Genomic DNA, 20387 nt, shown 5'->3' on the forward strand with positions numbered 1-20387 from the left:
GTTAAAGTGATCTGTACTTAACAAGAAACTCCAGTTTGTTTTTGGTGGTGCGCTCACAATAGCATCGATTGTCGATGTATTGTGTAACGTAGAGGATTTGAGAGGTCGGTTAAATGAAATTCTGAAGCACCGCTCGACTGTGACCAAACAGTCACGATTCTGAGAAATGTTTTATTCATGGACGTATTGCTGTAAATCAAGTGCAGACATTCAGGGTCCCCACATACTGAATTCCAGTGTCCGACCTGTTGATTGTGATTTTCATCAACTGCTGCCATGGTGGTTGGGATTTCTAGTGTAGGAAATGCAGGATCTGTGTCTGGAATCACAGTCAATCTTCTATATACATAGTTTTTGCAAAGTAATGGATAGTTTTTCTAATAGGATCCACTAAGAAGCCACTTAGTTTGTTCAAAACTGTTAGCAAGCGTAGAGTATGGCAGTGCACCAATTGGTCCTTCTCTACAGCGGTCGATGGCAAGTTATGGAAACTTAGAACAGAAGTAAATTTTAATTATGAAACAAACTAACTAGCTAATCTAAGCTAATTAGCCCTATTAGCTAATTAGCTAATGAGCCCTTCTCGCGTGTAGTTAGCAGTCCTTAGCAGGGATATCACAATTTCAACCTCAACACCCATACGCAGGAAAACACTTAATGACATTTTCGATATCATCCTCCAACGACCGAAGTAATAGCAAAGTCGTGTCTCGAAAAAGTGAACTTTTCCACTAATTCTCCCAATTCAATGAGATTCAACAAAATTAGCATTAAAGATTAAAGAGGTTTTACTCATTTTACCAATGCTTTAGCTGTTTTCTTTACAGATCGTGAAGGTAAAATGTTACAATGCAGTGGATGAACATGCTAAGCGCCCAGCTTCGTGTTGTAGCTAGCGGTTTCGTTTAAGTTGTGTATAACTGTTTATTGCAAAAAGCTACCTTGTTAGTCCCTGACAAGATCGATTTATATGAAGCCTGTTAATATGGATTTGGCAAGAAAGTATATTTTCAGGCCTTAAGTCACCGATTGATGGAGCCAGAAAAATAATTGAGGTCAGGCTGCAGAGACCGTTGCCCAGCAGGTGTGCCGTTTTCCCCTTAGTTCAGAAAATCGTGATTTAATTAGCTGCTCAGTTTTGTTTTCATGGTGTCTAAAAATACCAGAAATTCTATCAGGCACGCTGCACATGGCCAGACGGACCGTGTGGTTCTGCTCGGCTTCAGGAAACACTTGCCATGCACTGTAGTAGGAGAGCAGGCGGCCCCTCTTGTTTTGACGGGGACAGAGAGGGCAGGGCTTCCTTCGTCTGCTCCTCACATTCCTCTCGGTGCAGAGTAAATCTCTCACAGCCATCTCACTTCGAGCCTTCATCTTCCCTTTTCACCACGAGATGTGTTTTCTATCAGTTGGAGTGGGCTCCTGTGTAAATATAAAAGCCTTGAAAGTCCTTTGACCCCTTGAGCCTGTTCCATACTTTCCTTTGCAGGACATGAGGTACACCTCTGCACACAAAATGCTGAAGTTTCTGGGGGTTGTTTTTTCTTCATACAGCAGTGTTGACAAGGAAACTTAATGCTGAACCACAGCCATAATTAGCTTTTTGCTGTTTGGTACAGATTGCATATTTGCCTAAAGCACAGTGTGTATATATCTGTCTTTCTCCATCAGCACTTTCAGACCATGCTGAAGACCAAGCTGAATGTGCTGACTCTGAGAAAGGAGCCGCTGCCCACGGTGATCTTCCACGAGCCTGAGGCCATTGAGCTCTGCTCTACCACACCGCATGCAAAGAGCAGGACCCACGCTGGATACAAGGTAGGGGGTCACATGAACCTAATAATCCTCAAATCCAGTCCTGAACACTATATCTGTAATAGCATTATTAGAGCCTTAATCCAAATGTTTTTCCTTTTCTTTTTGGTCACAAGTTTAATTAACTTGCACCGTGGATTTCCCAGCACAGAGTTTTTAAAGTTTTAACTTTCCTGTCTGAGCCACATACTTGAGAAATATTGAATGTCTGTGTGGGCACACACATACGTGCGTCCTGGCATGAATGTGTTTGTTCCCCCCCTCCCTGGCTCTACTAAGTGTTAGATGTAGGGTTTCTAACTGTGATCCAACTCACAGCCCATATTCTCTTTTCTCTGTCCTGAAAACAGAAAGCAAACAGGGCTACAGATTAAAATAGCAGCCAGTGTCTGTTATTACACACAACACTTCTAACCCACTAACTGTGTCTTTGTGTATTTGCCTCCCTTGTGCCACAGCACTGTAAGCCTAACAAATAAACTGAAATCATCGCGGAAGGCAACTTCAAGTGGTGGTGGGGGGGGCATTAGGGTTTTATTTTGCATGTCTGATGTTGTTTTTTGGTCTCTAATGCTGTGTCATTAACAAGCATGTTGGAAACGGAGGCTTTTCTAACTTCGCTAAACTAAAATAAACCTTTCGTATCTGGCAGCTGACATTAAAGAACAATCCTGCCAAAAAACACCGGTGTGGAACACACAGTCCCAGCTCTTGTTGATATTTGTATTTGTTGGATCAGCGTACAGAACAGCGAACATGAACACACGCAGACTCATGCAGATGCACTCGTACTAAATGCATATACGTCTGCGGGGGGAAAAACATCCCAAAAGCAGCTACGAGGGCCAAAAGTGCTGAGTCCTCTTTGGCACTTCCTAAAAGCTCCAGAAGTTGAAGTGAAAGTCAGTAAGAGGACCTTTGCTGGCAGAGCAGAGCAGTTTGGTCTAGCTAGAAGAGACACATGAGACACAAGTTAACCAGCAGCGTTTCCACTGGCTCATATTCAGGTACAGGTGGGAGAAGGCCTCTTATGTGACACAATATCATATGCTAGAAAGTTAATAAAATAAAACCTAATGCTGTGGAATTTACGTAACTTTTATCCAGTAAATGATAATGAGAATAAAATAATATAGACAGAGTTGTTTTTCACGATGAGGTCCAGTGAAATGTGTTTTACCTCTCGCTGTGTTTCCTTAACTTTAATATTTGTGGCCACTTAAAAGCCAGGATAGTGGCCACAAGTGTAGTAAACAAACAGTTTCATCCAGCTGTTTCTAAAGGAAAGTCTTTGTCATTAATCAAGGATCAATTATAACACAAAGTGCAGAGGCTGTGTTGGGAAAGTCTGAGGTTTGCGGTAGCAAAATCACCTGTCATTTATCTTCATGGTAGATTTGCAAAGCTGTGACACCGTGAGTGCAGTGGGTAGCTGATGTGGTGACTATCCCTATGAAATGCAGATGTGTGTGTAGTGTAAGGTGCCGGTCACTTGGCAAAAGTGAGTATCCCTGTGAAGTGCTTTGCTAAAGCCCCAGTCATGCATGACTAGACAGTGGTTCCCTGGTAACCACCGGTTGCTAGGTAAAAGTATATTATCCAGCTGGTTGCCAAGTGGTTGCTGGAGGTTGCTAGCTGTTGCTAGATGAAATTGGCAGCAAAAAGAAGGGGCTGGACCAAAACCCTTGTTGCAATTACTTTGTTTGCCTACAGCTTGCTGCAATTAGCTGCATTTTGAATTAAAAACATGCTGTTGTGTCTGCAAACTCCTTTTGAACATGTTGGTCTAGATTGCATTCAACTTTTCAAGTTTCAAGTTACTGCTTAGTGGCTAGTTAGCAAGTGTTTGCAAACAAATTGGCAACTTCAGTGCAAACTACAGGTGAACATGGCAAATTGCTAGAGACCAAACCAATCATAAGGAGGTTTTGAGTGTGGCACCATCTTTGCAACAGCGGTGGTGCTTCACAAAAGGCAGGAGGCAGAGCTGGAGATGGCAGAATTGAAGATGCAGATCTTCATTGGGAGTGAACGCGATGGATGGGATTACAAAGTGTACAAAGAGTACATCAGAGGGACAGATCGAGAACCACGGCTGAGATTGCTGGGACATGTGCAGAGGAAGGACAGTGGATATGTTGGATAAAGGCAGGAGGAAAAGAGGAAGACCTCAGAAAAGATTCATGGATGTAATGAAGAAGACATGCACAGGGTTGTTGTGACAAATGCAGTGTCACAAGTTACTGAGTCATCAGGATACTGGTGTTTCGCGTGTTACAGTTAATTTCCACTCACTTATTGTTTGTAATTACCAGCACACACACACACACAAATAATTTCCTTCATCTGTCTATCTGAGACTTCTTCGGATGTGAGTCTGCCTCGCTGCCTGCATCTGTTGGCTTCCGTAACTTCCTGTCTGAGTCACTACCTGCCTGTCTGCATATCTGTCTGCCCACCTCTGCTTTTTGGATTCCTTGCCATCCCTCCTGCAGAATATTATAGCATTTATTATCCCCACGGAGTGTTTTACGTTGCCTTCCGTTCACTTCTTATTTCTCCTTCACTCTCTCCTCTCACATTCTCCGGTCGTGCACACTATTTACAGGCAGACAGGCAGGAAGGCTGGCTGAGGACTGCTGTTCCTCTGCCAAAGCTAGCAGCTAGCGAGCATGAAAGGCCACCTCTCATTGCCCCGCTTTCCCCGCCGCTGTCAAAGCGCTCCACTTCACATCCACTGACAACATGTGCAATGTACTTTGCAGCCATGCCAGCTTCATCACCACACTTCATGGCAATTGTGAAATTACTCTGGAGTCGGCTTAAAAAAACAATATAATTTTGTTATGTTTGAACTTAATTTGTTCTCTTCTCCTAAGAGTAGAAAGTGGCTTTTGAGAGTTGCCTGGCCGGGACCCCGAGGAGTCAAACTGGCTTTTATAAAAAGTGGGATTTTGGATGTGGCTATGCGGCACGAGCGCACAAGTGTCCAATTCAGACCCACCTGACGTATTTAACAGCCCAGCAGTGAGACAGACACTGTGCAGTCTGTACAAGTGTTAACATGAATGTCAGATGAAGGCTAATTACCCATCATTCACTGCTTTAAATTATATTTGTCCTGAAGACAAGAAGAGCAGAGCAGGAAAAAAATGAATCTGGGAACCTCTGGGAAATATAACACTATATCAACCAGCAAATTCATTCAGCTTATGTTAGCCTGTCTGTCCAAAGGCAACAAAATCCTGCTAACAATATATCTAAGGTTTGCAACTTACCATATTATATTTCATTTGTTGGGGAAAAAGTGCAGAAATGAGTAGTTTTGGATTTGCTTCTGTAGTGCACCAAAAGGCACGGGGCATTCAGGCTCGCTGTAACACCGTAACACTGTTCTGTATTACACCAGACACATTGACATCACTATGCTATGTTATCAGCAAAGATCCCCGGCTTTGCTGCTTCTGCTAGTCATAATTTCCCTCTGTCACTGACGTCATTCACGTCAGCAGCCCGTGCAGGGCAGGCTGGTCCTACCATGCCTTTATCTAATCTGTTAGGCAGAGAGCCTTTTTGTCTGTCTCCGTACTTGATATTCTGATGTCAGATTGTGCGCTGGATATGCTGTCACTCCTCCTCCCAGAACAGAACATGCAGTGATGACATTTAAATCATTTTTACCACGCAGTTGAGACGACTGGTGCTTCCAGCTGCCTGCGCTGTGGAATGTGCAAGCGGATTTGTATCAGCGTTTCTGGCATTTATGTGTGTGTTCGTAGCTCGAAGCATCAGAATCGCCGATGTGCAAACATTCCCGGGTTGTTTCGTCCTCGTTTGAAAATTCAGCGATTGGTTTTCAGACCTCACTGTAAGGACACCAGATGTTGATGAGAGCAGTATTCATTCTTCTGTTTAAAATTGGGCTTTACTCTGACCACCGAGAAACTGGAACTGTTGTAGAGAATAAGCTGAATTCACTCAAGTCCATGTCTTTATAAACTGCTACTGGTGAGAGTAGATGGTATAATTTGGCAACGAAATGAGAAGTTGCCAACATTTTATCACCATTTAATCAACATTGCCTAAAACAACTATTAACTAAATGTGTGTGTATGTGTTTGCCAAGTTTCAAAGACCTTTAAATTTAGAGAAAGTGCTGTTTTGCTACTAGTTTAATTACTTTTAAGTTCTTTATTGTTGTTCAGTGAGAGAAAGCTAGTCTGTATTTGGGCTAACCAGTGCATTAAAGTCTGGTTCAGTCTCCGAGGTGGAAACGCAGAGTAGAATATATTATCTCCCCCTGCTGGTACTGCAATTTCTGCATGCGTGCCCACTTCACGTTTTGGAAAGGCAAACCGTGGAATGGACTTTGTGGAACGGCATATCTGTTGCACGTTTTGCCGTGATACTGGTTTGGAGTGTTTGTTCACACATGAAGGTATGACATCAACGTCAATCAATATCTTCTGAGCATGCCTGCTCAGAAGATGCCATCTGTGGAAGGTTCTTGTCTGTGAGAAAGGGAAAAAAATCCAGTAGTGATTTGGACAATAACCCACTGGAACACCTGCCCGTTTGTCTCATTTCAACCCCAGCCAATAATGGATCAGTTACCTGCATCACAGACGTCACAGCCAGATCCAGGAAGTTAAAGTTAAAATTGTCATGACGCATGGTACATGTCCACAGTTATAACTACAGTCATAACTAATCATGCACGTCTGGAGTTACAGCTGTTGTTATGCTACCTACTAGCAAATACATTAAACTCATGAATCGCCTCTTTTTAACTGTACATGTTTCAATCGTTACCAGTGAAAGTGCTTTGAAATCAGATTGTGCTTTTTGATACACCCTGTATATTTCTTTATTTTTAATAAACAACTATTATGCTTATTGGGACGGAGGATTTAAGTTATTCAGGCGTGTTACGTCTGCTAGCATCGCGACCAAATACTGTCTCTGGTCATGCTTTATTTATTTGTTTCTGTGTGTCACCCACTCGATAGTCATTTAATGAAAGCAGGGAGGGAACTTTTGTCATTTGGATACAATACTACACCCTTGGTTTTCAATGCATGCAGCTACTGAGTACTGATCCAATACCAGTGTTAAAGCTTCATCGTCATCATTCATTATTTGAGGAGGAGACGCTCTATTCATGTGTCAGGTAATGAATTTCTTGCGAGTACCATTGTCAGTGTAGTTGTACATAGTTGAATGGTGAGAAGTATATGCATACCTCAGCTTAGAAAAGTTCCATCTTGCTCCATCTTTGGACTATCAAGAGTCTTGTGCTGCAGTAGGCTGTATGTAAGTGAGAGTGAATGAAAAAGCTCCTTTCATTTACACCAGAGGGCTTCTGTCTTGGCACTGAACCAGTCAGAGTAATTTCTTTTTTTTCCTTTTTTTTGGCTGATACATACATACCACATCATCTCCCAACACAAACAAGCAAAAACACACAGCGCTTTGAATCAGGATGAAAAAAAAGCTGCTCCATCTTTGCGTGCCGTGACTCACACAGCCAGCTGTACTGTGCTGATTCAATACGTTTAGAGGAATTTTAACAACCACTTCAGGAATGCTGAATTCCCAAGCAGTGGATTCCCAGTCTTGTTGGAGACACAGAGGCTTTACAGAGGGAGACACCTTCAACAGTTGCATAGTTGTGCAAAGCTAAAGGATATACAGTATGACTTTGGTGTCAGTTAATGTCTTTATCATACTGATGTAAATATTTTGGGCCAGTACAGTACTGAATATTTGACAACAGTGTGTAACTGATATTATTTCCCGTAAATGCAAATCAATGTATGACTGCTGATGAAAAGACATGAAAGGACAAACCTGAACCTTTGAAAGAAGGAATGCTTTTGGGAACAATGGCATTCCATCTCTCAAGTAAAGATTAAAATATACTTACACTTTATGTTGGTTCGGGACATTTTCCCTGTCACAGTCCTTCACAAGTGTTGTTTTTTCTGCAGTTCTTTTTCAAATTACCTGCTAGTTTTGTTTCATCCACAGATAATAGCAGGTATTTTGCTAACTCTTGGCAGCCAACATTCAAACACCACTGCCAGAAACAAATCTGAAATGTTTCCAGATAGCCGGTGATTGTGGCGTGAACAAAAACAATTGCGTTTTCATGCCGATATTTTATCTTTTACCATTTGGAAAAGATTGTAACATTTGGATGGAGCAAACTACAACCAGGTGGGTTGGTGGGGGGACTGTGTGTTTAGTCTGCACCACCTGTTTGCCCTTGGACTGGTTTCTGAGAAGGTGGCTTAAATGCAGAAATGACAAGCTCCAGAAGTGCTCCTGACCTGCCTTCACATCACAGTCTGTTCCCAAAGCTGATCCATCAAGACCAAACAGCTACTCTCAATAACTGCGTCTGTGTTCTGGTCTCAGACCCGCTTCCTTGTCCTCTCAGCTCCTTCCTCTTTCTTCCTCCATGGTCCCAAATGGACCGTCTATAGGGACAGGTATCTCTTTATCGAGTCCTCCCTCATCTTTCTCTCATACCACCCACTCTTTTCTTTTCATCCCTTTAGATCCTTTCTTTAGTGATGGCTGAACCAGCTGTGGCTCCAGCGGCACTAGCTCTACACCTTTCATCCACACAGACATGCGTGTGTGCTTACACACGAATAATGACTCACACTGAGATAGACAGGCACAGACAGTGTGTGTTGCATGTGAATTGGCCAGGATGTTCCCGTCTCTTCCCACCGGCTCACTTGCTGGGCTGCGGATGTTTTTTCAGTCCCCCTCTGCGTGTCCCCTGCTTTCTTCTACCCTTTTTTGCATTCACTCAGCTGTTATTAATAAACTTCTCTTTTCTGTCTTTGCATGTCTGTTTGTTCTTTACCCTACCACAGTTGTGGCTTTCATTGCATTGTTGTGCTTGCATCCACTGATTCGTTCAAAATGGGAAATGTCAGAAACAGTTTGCGGTGCCGTGCTACACGATTTAACGTGTTTGCATGATGTTCTCCGCAGTGCTCTATGATTTTAATTAGTAAGAGATGCTGAGTCCTTTGTAGTGTTGTAAACACAATAGGGTATCACGTACAGTTTTTATGCTCATTGGCCGATTTATTAAGTCTACCTCAACCAGTCCTCAGAAATTTCGCTCCATTGATGAGAATCACCCGTTCCACCACATCCCAAAGGTGCTCCGTGGGACTGATATCTGGTGACTGTGGAGGACATCTCTCCTGTGAACTCTGAGGGCGTGAGTGAGTGATGGGTGGCACCACTTGGACAAAACCTCCACGTCGGCGCTGGTATGGGAGGAGAAGAAGTCAAAACTAGAAGCAGAGTTTCAGAAGTTTTTTTGAAAGTTCTGGAAAGAACAGCGATTGGCTTATTATGATGTCTTCCATTTCAAGTCAGAACTTCCGAGTTTCCTGTCGGAATTTTTCAACTGGAATGTTCCCTCAAGTCAGACATCCAGCTAGCAAAGCCCCATCAACTTCTGTGTAACAGTCCAGGCTGGCAATAGTGGACATAAGCAGTAGTATAACAGCAAAAATTGTAACAATATACTGTATCAATACAGCAAATAACCACTGCAAATTGTTTTGTGTGATGATGCTTTATGAATACAGGAGTACCAAATTTTGATATTAAATAAATTCAAATACTCTGAAGACGAGGGGTCATCTCATTCGTCACCATTCTGAGATAACATCGGTCGATTGTTATCTCGAATCAGCTCAACTGAAAACCGAAAAAACAGCTGTTGTGCTAGTTTGGTAGAGATCCATGAATGGGTCAAATTTGCTATCGATCAAAACAAGTCTGACTTTACTGGAATGTGCTCAGCGTGCTAGCTCTGACTTCCAAGGCAAATGAAATGCAGTATTAGTTAGGACTGACTTTATTTTTCTTACTAGAATTGTTTTGCTGTAGCATTTTAGCTCTTTTTCTTTTGTCAGTTTAATACCTAGCTTACAAGCTAAATGGGGTTGTCCAAATTCATAGGCTGCATCCTCCTGAGGCTGCCGACAAATGTGCTCCTTTTCCCTAGATTTGAAGGATGGGTTGGGTGTATCCTTCGTGGCCCACCATATCCCAGAATTCATAGCATGGCCCAACCATTTCCAGTTTCCAACAATGGCGGCAGCTACTTATTACTCTTATTACTCTTTCCGGGCCGCAAAATAAACTTTTAAGATATTTTCAGGTGAGAATATAGCTGTGTAAACTTCAAATATCTGCTCAGTTTATCAAGATATCACATATTTGCAAAACTGTTCTGACGTTTTTGGAGACGTCTGTTACCCACCAGCTCGATAGCTAGCCGGGGCGAGAACAGCAAACTCCAGGCATATCGTTTTCAAACCCCCCGCGGTCTTTCGCTACTCAGGTTAAACATATATAAGTCACTTAGATGACTTAAAAATGTTATTGTTTGGCGTTTTTCATTGTTTTATTTGTATGTGAGTAAATCGGTTGTGAGGTGATCGAGAATTTACGCCAGTGTCCTGTTATATTTTACATAGCAAGGAGCATTAAACTCCACCGAGACAGCTGGTGAGGTAAATCTGAAGGCTAGACTGTCCAATTTCACAGCTGCTCACTTCTGGCCTACCCGGCCTTCGGAGGACCCGGCCCAAGTAGACCACGAAGGCCGGGTCCTCAGGAGGATGCAGCCCATGAATTTGGACACCCCCATGTCTGCATTTGAGCAAAGCTAGCTGTTCCCCTGTTTTCAGTGTTTGAGTCATTCAAAGTTATCCATCTGGCGGCACGAGCTTCAAGCATAAAGTACAGACGTCTGAGTGGTGTCAGTCTGATTTAACTCTCTGACCTAATGTGGATTCTACCTTCGAGTTTTTTTTACACTAGAAGCAGCCAAGCTAGCAGTGCTACCAGAAACTAGCCAACAAACACTCCAGCTGCCTCAGATGATCACGAGGCCCATCAGTGCTGCCATTATCCTCACCGTTCTTCGAACAAAGCTGGACAACAAAGTGACATCATATCTGCTGGTGCAAGTTGTTGCTGTGCACATCTCGATTTTGATTTTTATAACCTTGCACGTTGCACCTTGAATGATAACAACAGAAGCACTGAGATTCAGCTATTTGCAGAGGGAGACTTTCTGGGGGGAAAAAACTGCGATTTTTTGTTTTTGCTTTTGCACTGATGTGGAGATTTCTGTCTCAGTGGCGCCACCTATGGTTCAGGAGAATACCGCAACAGGAACTCGAACCCTCTGCGCTAACATAAATGGTATGAAACTGTGCAAAGCAACGACTCAGGCTCTTGCAGTCTTGCAGGTGGCAGAAGGCATTTGAGCTTCTCGCAGTGTACAGTAAGAGAAATGGAGAGTGAGAGAATAGAAAAGGACAATGGGTTAAACCAGAGTTGGTAATAGCAGCCACATGTCAGCACACATGCAAATGTTTAACCACGCTCCCTCCCCTCTCTGTCACAATCTCAAACATTCCCACTGCTTCTCTTTGTTTTTGTGTCTCGTTGACAAAGCAGGTATGCTTTTGTCTACACCAGAATTCCAGCAGATAGTTTAAATTTCAGTTTCACATAAGCTTGTTTTCTAAACCTCGCCTTTCCCCTCACTCTGTCTGTTTTTTCTGTCCACATTTGCTTTATTTATCTTTACAACATCCTTTTTGTAGCCCCCAAGGCCTTTGTTCCTGTAACTGATCCTCATTTCTGTCTCCATACTGCTTCACATGCAATCAGCATTTCCACTCTGGCAGGATAGAAATAACGGCGAGGCCTTGAAGAAGTGCAGAATAGTAGAGGGGAGGTGAAGCGGGTAAAGGAGTTCACTGAAGAAACAGGTGAAAGAGAGAGGACAGAGTGCAGGGGAAAAGATACAATGAGTGGAGGAGTGAAGGAGAAACTCATGGAAAGTTGAAACAAGGTTGCCAGGACATAGCCAGACTGCCAGAGTGGAGCACAACACACGTGTTGCTGTCTGGGATTTATGGATTGATGTATCAGTTTTATCAAGAACCTGATGTGGAGATAGCTACAGCCTGAATGGTTTGCTTCATTCACTGCACAAACACTGACAGAGCCCTGTGGCGAGCATCCACGCTTTGGCTTGGAGATCTAGAAGGTTCTTATAACCTGTTCTGAGACCGAGTCCAACCTGAATCACATCTCTCCTGTCTGCAGAACTGATTATGATCTGGGTCCGTCTGGTCGTTGTGAAACTGTCCCAATGTACTCACTCGCACGCACGCACGCACGCACGCACACACACACACACACACTATGGCTGTAAAAAGTCAACCACTAACTTCTCGCGCCTCTTCAGCTGGATTCCAGACACAGATTGTGTGCAGAGCCATCTAAACACTGCTGCTTTAAAGCGTCAGTCATTTAGCTGGTGTCAGATGTTGGGAAAGAATGCATGCTTTCAATTTTAATGTGATCAATCACATCTTTTTCTGCCCTTTTCTCTTTAATTTTTTTAAAAACTCATTTAAAGAGCAAAGCAAATGTTTTTTTAAGCATCAGGGTGTTTGGTTTAATACTTTAACAATATTTCTAAAAAAGAGGAAGAGATTCGAGAAGGAACTGCAACAGCTTCTCTATCAAAAATCTTGATTCCTCATATCCATGTTGTTTTGTTTTTCTAGTTTATATTAAAAAATATAGTAGGCAGAGCTCTCAACAGCTCTCTGGTTGTATCCTAAAGAGCAATTAAATTGACCCAGTTTCATGACATTTGGATACATTGGACTCTGAGTGAATCATTACCACAAAATGAACAGAACTCACACTATCACATCGTTTATAAGATGCTGTATACACTCATCAAACATTTTTTAGAGATATACATCATCAGTTGGTTGTCGTCTAATCATCGAATCACATGGCACTATCACAGTGCACATGTAGGTATGGTCAAGACGACATTGAAGCTCAAACTGAGCATCAGAATGAGGATAAAAGCACGGTTGTTGATGCCCTGGACTGGTCGGAGTATTTTGCAAACTGCTCATCTACTGGGATTTTCCCACACAGCAATCTATAGGGTTTACAGAGAATGGTCTGAAAAACAGAAAACATCCAGTGCACTACTGTTCTCTGGGTTTCAGGATGGTGGTGTGATGATCTTGACACACTTTGTGCCCCACTTAGTGCTAAATGTGCATCTTTTAAACCACAGTGTGCCCATGTTTTGCTTCCAGCGGGGTAAAACGCCACAAAGTTCATCTAAATCATCTAAAACAGGTTTCTTGAACATGACTGTGAGTTCACTGTACTCACTTGGCCTCCACGGACACCAGATCTGAGCAGAGCACTTTTGGGACGTGGTCCAATGAGAGGTTTACATCATGAAATCTGCAGCAATTGTGTGATTTTGTATCATATCAATATGGTCCAAAATCTCGGAGAAATTTTTCTACCCACGTTTTGAATCTGCGCCACGAAGAATTGAGGCAGCTCTGAAGGCAAAATTGGTCCAACCAGGTACTAGCAAGGTGCACACAAAAAAGTGTGCATGTCAGTAAGTGCATATGTCTGTGCTGTTTTTATTTCCATTTTCTCTCCTGAAGACACTTGACCTGAAATCATTTCACCTGCAGTGATTGCTGACACTTGCGGAATAACTCTGCTTTCAAAGTTAAAATCTACACTTTAATGGGGAAGAAACCAGAAGAGGAACTGGTCCTCTTTCGATTGGTCGCTTTCATAGTTATATCCTAGCAACAGTGTGGATGTTATTTTATACCAGATATGCATTTTGGAAAATTAAGTTCCCTAAATGTATTATTAACAGTTCATGTTTCCTGTGTACCACTGGATGCACTCACACGTATCGCTGGGTAGCTTTGACACTGAAGAAACGATGGTACAGTTCTTTGTTCACATATTAAAATATAACCTAATAATATAAAAGCTGGATCTGTGTTGCCTTTAATCAGCAGCCAAGCCTAATAATAATCCCCAGATTTAGTCTCACATTTAGTTTGTCTGGAGTTCATACAGTAGATGCACATTCATCTTTCTATACACTGATGCCAAATTCACCTGGAGAGCACATTTTTAAAACCAGGTGTAAATGGGCCCTGTGTTGTCTCAGGAAAAAAAATACCAGTGCAGATGAAATGGGTGATTCATGCACCGCAAACCAGAAAATCATGCATTTCCAGAGTTTTACTCGTCTATTTTCCTCTTTTTCTTCACATGAACACTGCCTCATTGAGCAATATTTTTCTCTATTTCTAGCTGTCTCTCATCTTTCTTCTTGAGCAATCTAACAGTTTCCTCTTCAGCTGCATGTTTGGTTTAGACTTTAAAGAAATAAACTAATGTTTGCTCAGTCTGCTGACCTCCTCACTTCACACATTCCTCACTTATCTTTCTGTGTGCGCTGCACACACATGCATGAACCTGTATAGCACTAGTATTAGTCTCTGCTTTCCTACAAAGTTAAGAAATTTACCAGGACTGGCTCGGACTTGCCAAAATTAAATAGCAAAGTTTTGCTTTGAAAATCAAACATGTTTGTATCCTCTTGACCTCTCTCTGTTAACCTCTGTCTCAGTCTTCTGGCTGGTCCCCTCTGAAAGCATCCCGAGAATGGATTTATTTGGTTTGAATAGCAGGCTGCTGCGGCTCTTTTTGAACAAGGCAGATCAACTAGATTATATCCTGATTTTCAAACACAGCAGCAGAACAGAGCTAGCGGAGCAGACATGTGGATGTAAGAGAAAACATTTAACTGTCTTTTTTTTGGCCTTGAATACAACCTGGCGAAGCAGCCAGCCTTCATTTAACTAGGAAGCAAGCAATCAGTAAAAACAACGATAGATTAAACAAGTAACTCAATATCAAAATGGGAGACGCAGTGAAAAGTAACCATAATGACTCTTTATTTCTATTTGACGTACAAAAGGCACATTGTGGATGGTTGATGTATCTTGGCGTAGTCTTTGGATCTGTTGGCTGACTGAGTGACCGCCGTTTGGCTGCGAGAGGGTGTTGGGGTGGTTGGCTATCAAAACCACCCAGCCTCCAGGCTGCTCCTGCAGACCTGTGGTGCTCAGCTGAATGATGGATCCAGTGTGAAGCCTGCATGTCTCACCCCGTGCCCACCACTAATGAAAACCAGGCATGAGGTGGCAGCTGCGTTCGCTGCCTGGATCTTTTCCCGTGTTTTAAATTGGGAATCCACATTTTGTTGTACTGTAATCATGGTATCATGATATTATGGGGGCTCATACACCATAGAGGGAGGCTGGGGTTTGTTTATACATATGGAACAAATACAGATGCTACTTTTAAACAAGCTTTCCAGAGGCTTCTTTGACCTACTTTTATGTTTATTTATTCATCAGTCCACCTTATGCTGGCAAAATATTCTAAACACTGTCGGTCCAGTTTGCAGCGTCATGTTGAATTTTGTCTTTAAAAAAATCTGAGATGCCTTTTCTGTACACTCATACACCTTTACTTTACCGTTTTAAACTATTTACAAGATTAAAAGAATGGTACTACTGTACTCCTACGTCTATATGTACACATTTTTTGGACTACTAAAGCAAATAATAATTTAAATTTCACATCAAGCACAACATTCAACCACTGAAACTTAATTTTTCTGGTCAGGAATGTTTCATATGGCAGTGATTCAAAGTCAGGAAATGAGTCTGAATGTTGAACAAACAACAATTATATTTTATTATGTTAAAAACATCCATTGGGTTAAAGAGCTTGCACATACTCGTGTTTAAATGATTAAAAAAACATTCAAAAAATTTTGGTATTTACAAATACTGTTAATTTAAGGCAGCCTTGACAAAAATGTAGATTTGGTGGTGGTCTAACAAATTTCTTAAGCATTTTCAGTACGGATCTAAGGCTACTGTAAACACATCAACTACAACTCCCTGTTTTAATTACTACATTTCTGTTTATACATGAATTAAAGAAAACAAAAGGGTCTCGTGGCATTGGCCTTTGTAAAATCCAGTAAATATAAAATTAAAAAGTAAAGAGGAGATGGGAGAAACACCCTTCAACCATGTTATCATTGTCGAAGTTGCATAGTTGGTCCACCAGAGGGCACTCTGCAACTTCCTCGTTGGCAACACGTGTTTGGAATGCAACAAACACAACCAGCTGATCTGAGTGGAGTTGAACAGACGCTAAAAAAATAAACAACGGCACATAAAATGTGTTTTGCGTCGAATATATATCCATATCTGACTTTTTGATGACAAGATATCGTTATCAGTCGAAAACTCCCGGATCGTTTGGGCTCAATTAATAATACATGAATTTCATAATTGTGTCCCCCAAGCTTTTTGGTCCAGGTCCAGCTTTTCAGTTTTCCAGCTTTATGGTAATTGTCCTAAGCTTGGCCTGTCTGTCCTCAACGCTTACGCTGAAGAGTCCCATTCAGTCAAAAATGTAGCAGTGAACCAGTGCAGGTAGAGTCCACTGGTCCAGACTAAATAAAATGGAAGCAGTTAAATTATATGATTAAATAAACCATGGCCTGGGCCTCTGCTTTGTGTCATTTTCTGTGTTTTTTGTCCGTCTGGCATGGATATCTGTTGGATGACTTTTTTGTTATCAGAGTAGATGTGAGGATGGATATTTGACTGGAATTTCTCTGGGAATAGTGTTATCAAGATCACAGTCTGGTTTGACATTCGAGTGTTGTGCATTGTGCCAGACATTTTCACATTCAACACACATTACAATTCATAAATTCATAAATGTTGATATGATTGATACACTTTCCTTTCCTTTAGAATTTGCTTTTATTGTTGCTCTCATGCTATCTGGAGCTATATTTTAAATATGCACTGCATGTAAGCCAGCCTCAGCGAACTCTTGAAGGGTTCAGAGTATTCCCCTGCCCCCGAATAAACAGGCAGGGGGGAAAACTCTTTGAGTGTTTGACTCATAGCAGGCATCTCCTCTGTGTATTTTTGTAAAGCCATAAAGAACAGCATGTAGAGAAGTGCACAAGTCAGCCATTATTTCTGCGCTGCTCTTGAACTGGTCACACTCCCCTCAAAAAACTCCAGCTTTGTTCGCTTCTTAACTCTCCCACCTTATCTCTCTCCATCTCCTCAGTCTATCACTCTCCCGGTATGCAGTGTCATTACTATGGTATTCCATAACACATGTTGCAGCCACAGTTAAACGTAGTGTTTTTTGCCATAAAAAAATCGTATAACTTTGATCTGATCGTAAAGAGCGTCATTCTCGGCACAGAAAGACATGAAGCACCCTGGTTTTGAAGCAAATCAATCCTTAAAATGTAAAGGCATATTTTCTTCTACGTTAGCTCCCTTTCAGCAATGATAGTATTGAAATTGTGTGAGGTGACTAACAAATCAAAACGAACTGGAGCTTTTCACAGTGATTATTTTGACGACGATGAAGGCTCGTTTTGCTGTGATCATTCAGATCACATTCAGTTACAGAGTGACTCAGCAGTGACTTGCAGATGTTTACATGAGTTGAATGGGTGGATGCTCTTTTATAGATACTGAAATATGATGTAATTATAACATGAAAAAACATTATCCTATGCCCACTTATTTGTGGTGTACCTCAAGGATCCAACCTTATCCCACTGTTACTTAGTTTACACCTTTTATGTTTAACTAAAGATTAAAGCACAGCGGTTCATTAGTAACCAATTTTATATTTAGATTTGTTAAGCATTGCATTGTAAATTGAAAAAAGAGTCTCACTGTAGATTTATGTATCTTGTTTGCTGCAGGTGACCTATCTGGGCAAGGTGACAATCTCTGGGACGCAGTTCCTGTCTGGCTGCACAGAGTCGGCGGTGGTTGGTCTGGTGGAGCGTCGGGCCCTGGCTCAGCAGCAGGGCACTTGTCCGGCTAGCAGCTCTCTGCTGGAGATCCGGCCCTTTCAGGTGCGTCTTCACCACATGGACGAGCGCGGAGAGGCATCAGTAACCATGGACACCTACCAGGTGGCGCGCATCGCCTACTGCACAGCTGACCACAGCATCAAACCCAACATATTTGCCTGGATCTACCGGGAGATCAACGACGACCTGTCCTTCCAGATGGACTGCCACGCTGTGGAGTGCGAGAGCAAGCTGGAGGCCAAGAAGCTGGCGCACTCGATGATGGAGGCTTTCCGCAAGACTTTCCACAGCATGCGCAGCGACGGCCGCATCCACAAGAGCGGGTCAACGGACGACTTTGCGGAGGACTCGTCCACCCCCGAAGACTCTACTCCAGACGACGGTTGAACTAAAACACAATACAATAAACACAAGATCCCCATCCTAACAAAGTGAAGGGTGACTGGAAGGATGGACAGATTACCTGCTCTCTCTCATTCTCCCTTACTATTTTTCTGTTATCTATATGAAATAAAATGAACTGACCATATGAACCAATGCACCCAAGACAGTGAAGTAGCTTTTAACTATCGTAAAGGAAGTTACGAAACAATATTTACATAGAGGAACAGCAAAGTGCTGCCCCATTTTGAGTAAATACTCAGCAAAAAGGCACCTTTGTAGGCGTTCTCAGTAGAATCTCTCAACGTTTACGTTTGCAACCCCTGTCAGTACCTATCGTTCCTTAACCTTTAGATCAAGGAAACAAAGAAAACAAAGTTAAGTCCATGTTCTCCTAGCACCAGGTCAGAATAATCTACTGCCACTCTTGCCATGTAGGGACTCAGCACAAAGATGTCTGGTCCCAACACAGAGTTTATATGAGACTGTTGGAGCACATACATTCTTGAAATGTTTGATTATGTGGAGCGTAATGCCTTCAGCCTTGGCAACAGCAAACGAGAACGTGAACGTAAAGCTAGGCCTTTAAGCACTGCTCATATCTTTGTTATCGTACCTTAGTCCGAACCCTGAATATTATTCACCGAGCATAGCTGTTGATTCATTTAGACGATAGAGCTACTGCCTCTGTCTCTTAAAAAAGATTCAGAGTACACGTACGGCACCTGGGAGAACGTAGGTGCTAAATATCTTTTAGAAGTTCTCACTGGGGTGAAAGCCCGGCCCCATCCGAGACACCTTAATCATCCACATCCGACTTCTGTTTTAAGTATACCAAATTTCAGGCTCTCTTTTGCCTGTCACATTATGTGCCTCACTTTCCTCTCACATAAGTTTGATCTCTTACCCAGGTCCCAGTGTGTATGCGTGGCCGCGTGTCTGCTCACAAGGTTTTATCCTACTCTTTGTCGGTGTAATTCTCAATTCTGTACTTTGTGTATATGGGGTGTACATGCGAGTGCTTGCATCTGTGTGTGTGCGTGAAAAAGAAAAGGTAAGAGACGATGAAGTACAATTCGTATTGCACGATTAGCTGGAAGTGAAGAGAGCATCTGCTTTTAAAATCAGACGTGGTACTACGACCATTTGCCAAGTTTACTCAACTCCGTCTTGTACCAATCGAAAAGATAAGAGCGAGTGATTGAATGTGCCAGTCACACTGAGGTTGTAAGACCCCCTAAATCACAGCCATTCGAGATATAACAACTTACACCTCCTGGCCTCTGCTGAATGTATGAGTCCGACATACTGTGAGCACCTCACAGCATCTCCAGTCACGTCCAGTCTCCCGTAATCTCCTCGTGCTCTCAGACAGTTCTAAGGGGTGTGCTGCTCTGGCCCCGCAGGCAGTCGGCCAGTGACCAGCTGTCTCCGCTGCTCTGTGTCATCTCCGAGTGACTGAGGCGCCGTTGTGGAGGAAAAAAAAAAAACCCAAACTCTTTCTTCTTTTCTAACTGAACTGTCCTGAACAGACTGGAAACCATCGGTTGGAAATGGTCTTCAGTCAGCGACTCCAGCAGAATATTCAAACTTGCTATACAAATGTTACACACATGTTGTATTTGATTCTTGCCTGATAAGCTTATGTAAATACAAATGTATCACTTCCCAAATATTACAGTATAAATGTCGATAGCTATTTTAAGTAATAAGGAAAAAATGTTGAGAACCATCATACAATACAGAAACAGTATTATAAAGCTTACTGTGAATAATAAGTGGAGAGCCTGATAGTGATGGCTGTGAGTGTGAGTGTGTGTGTGTGTGTGTGTGTGTGTGTGAGGAAGAGATTTTATGTGTTTGGGGGAGTGCTGAGTATGGACAGGCCAGAGGACGAGAACAGGGGAGAGCGTTTATAAAGCTGTAGATTATACTGTGCCATGTCTGTCTGGAAACTCAGACGCGCTTTAAATGTTTAAAAAAATGTTACCATAAGTGTTTTCTATACAGTGTTTGCAAAAATCAAAAACAATTGCATATAAAGTATTTACCAAGACCGAGCGTACGACAGTGTGGTCTGTTTTCTCTCAGTTTTCACTTCTGTCTCCTGTGTTCCCCACGGTCGCCCGAGATCTCAGCTAAAAGACATTTTTTTGTTCTCCAGACTCTGCTGTATTTTAACCTGATGGATTCCCCGCTGAGGCCGCATGTGGGAGGATAAATACAAGGCATGCTCAGTTTCAGAGCAAACAGAATGGGTAACCAGATGATGTTCTGACGAGGTGCCAGGACAGATGTACACCATAACCTCAAGTGTCTGCTTACCCTC

The 20387-nt window shown here is 42.4% G+C and overlaps 1 protein-coding gene across 3 annotated transcripts in view; it reads left to right on the forward strand.

Annotated features, from left to right (window-relative positions):
- Positions 1-20119, forward strand: part of pid1 (phosphotyrosine interaction domain containing 1) — a 32444-nt gene extending 12325 nt beyond the window's left edge. For all 3 annotated transcript variants that reach the window (XM_025898148.1, XM_005474475.4, XM_003441622.5), the window contains 2 exons: positions 1672-1818; positions 17564-20119. In XM_025898148.1, the coding sequence (XP_025753933.1) occupies positions 1672-1818; positions 17564-18064 (648 nt within the window). In that variant the 3' untranslated portion in view covers positions 18065-20119. The remainder of the gene's footprint in view (positions 1-1671; positions 1819-17563) is intronic.
- Positions 20120-20387: the final 268 nt, after the last annotated feature.

Source organism: Oreochromis niloticus, linkage group LG14 (assembly GCF_001858045.2).
Source record: "Oreochromis niloticus isolate F11D_XX linkage group LG14, O_niloticus_UMD_NMBU, whole genome shotgun sequence".
In the NCBI taxonomy this organism is placed as follows: Eukaryota; Metazoa; Chordata; class Actinopteri; order Cichliformes; family Cichlidae; genus Oreochromis; species Oreochromis niloticus.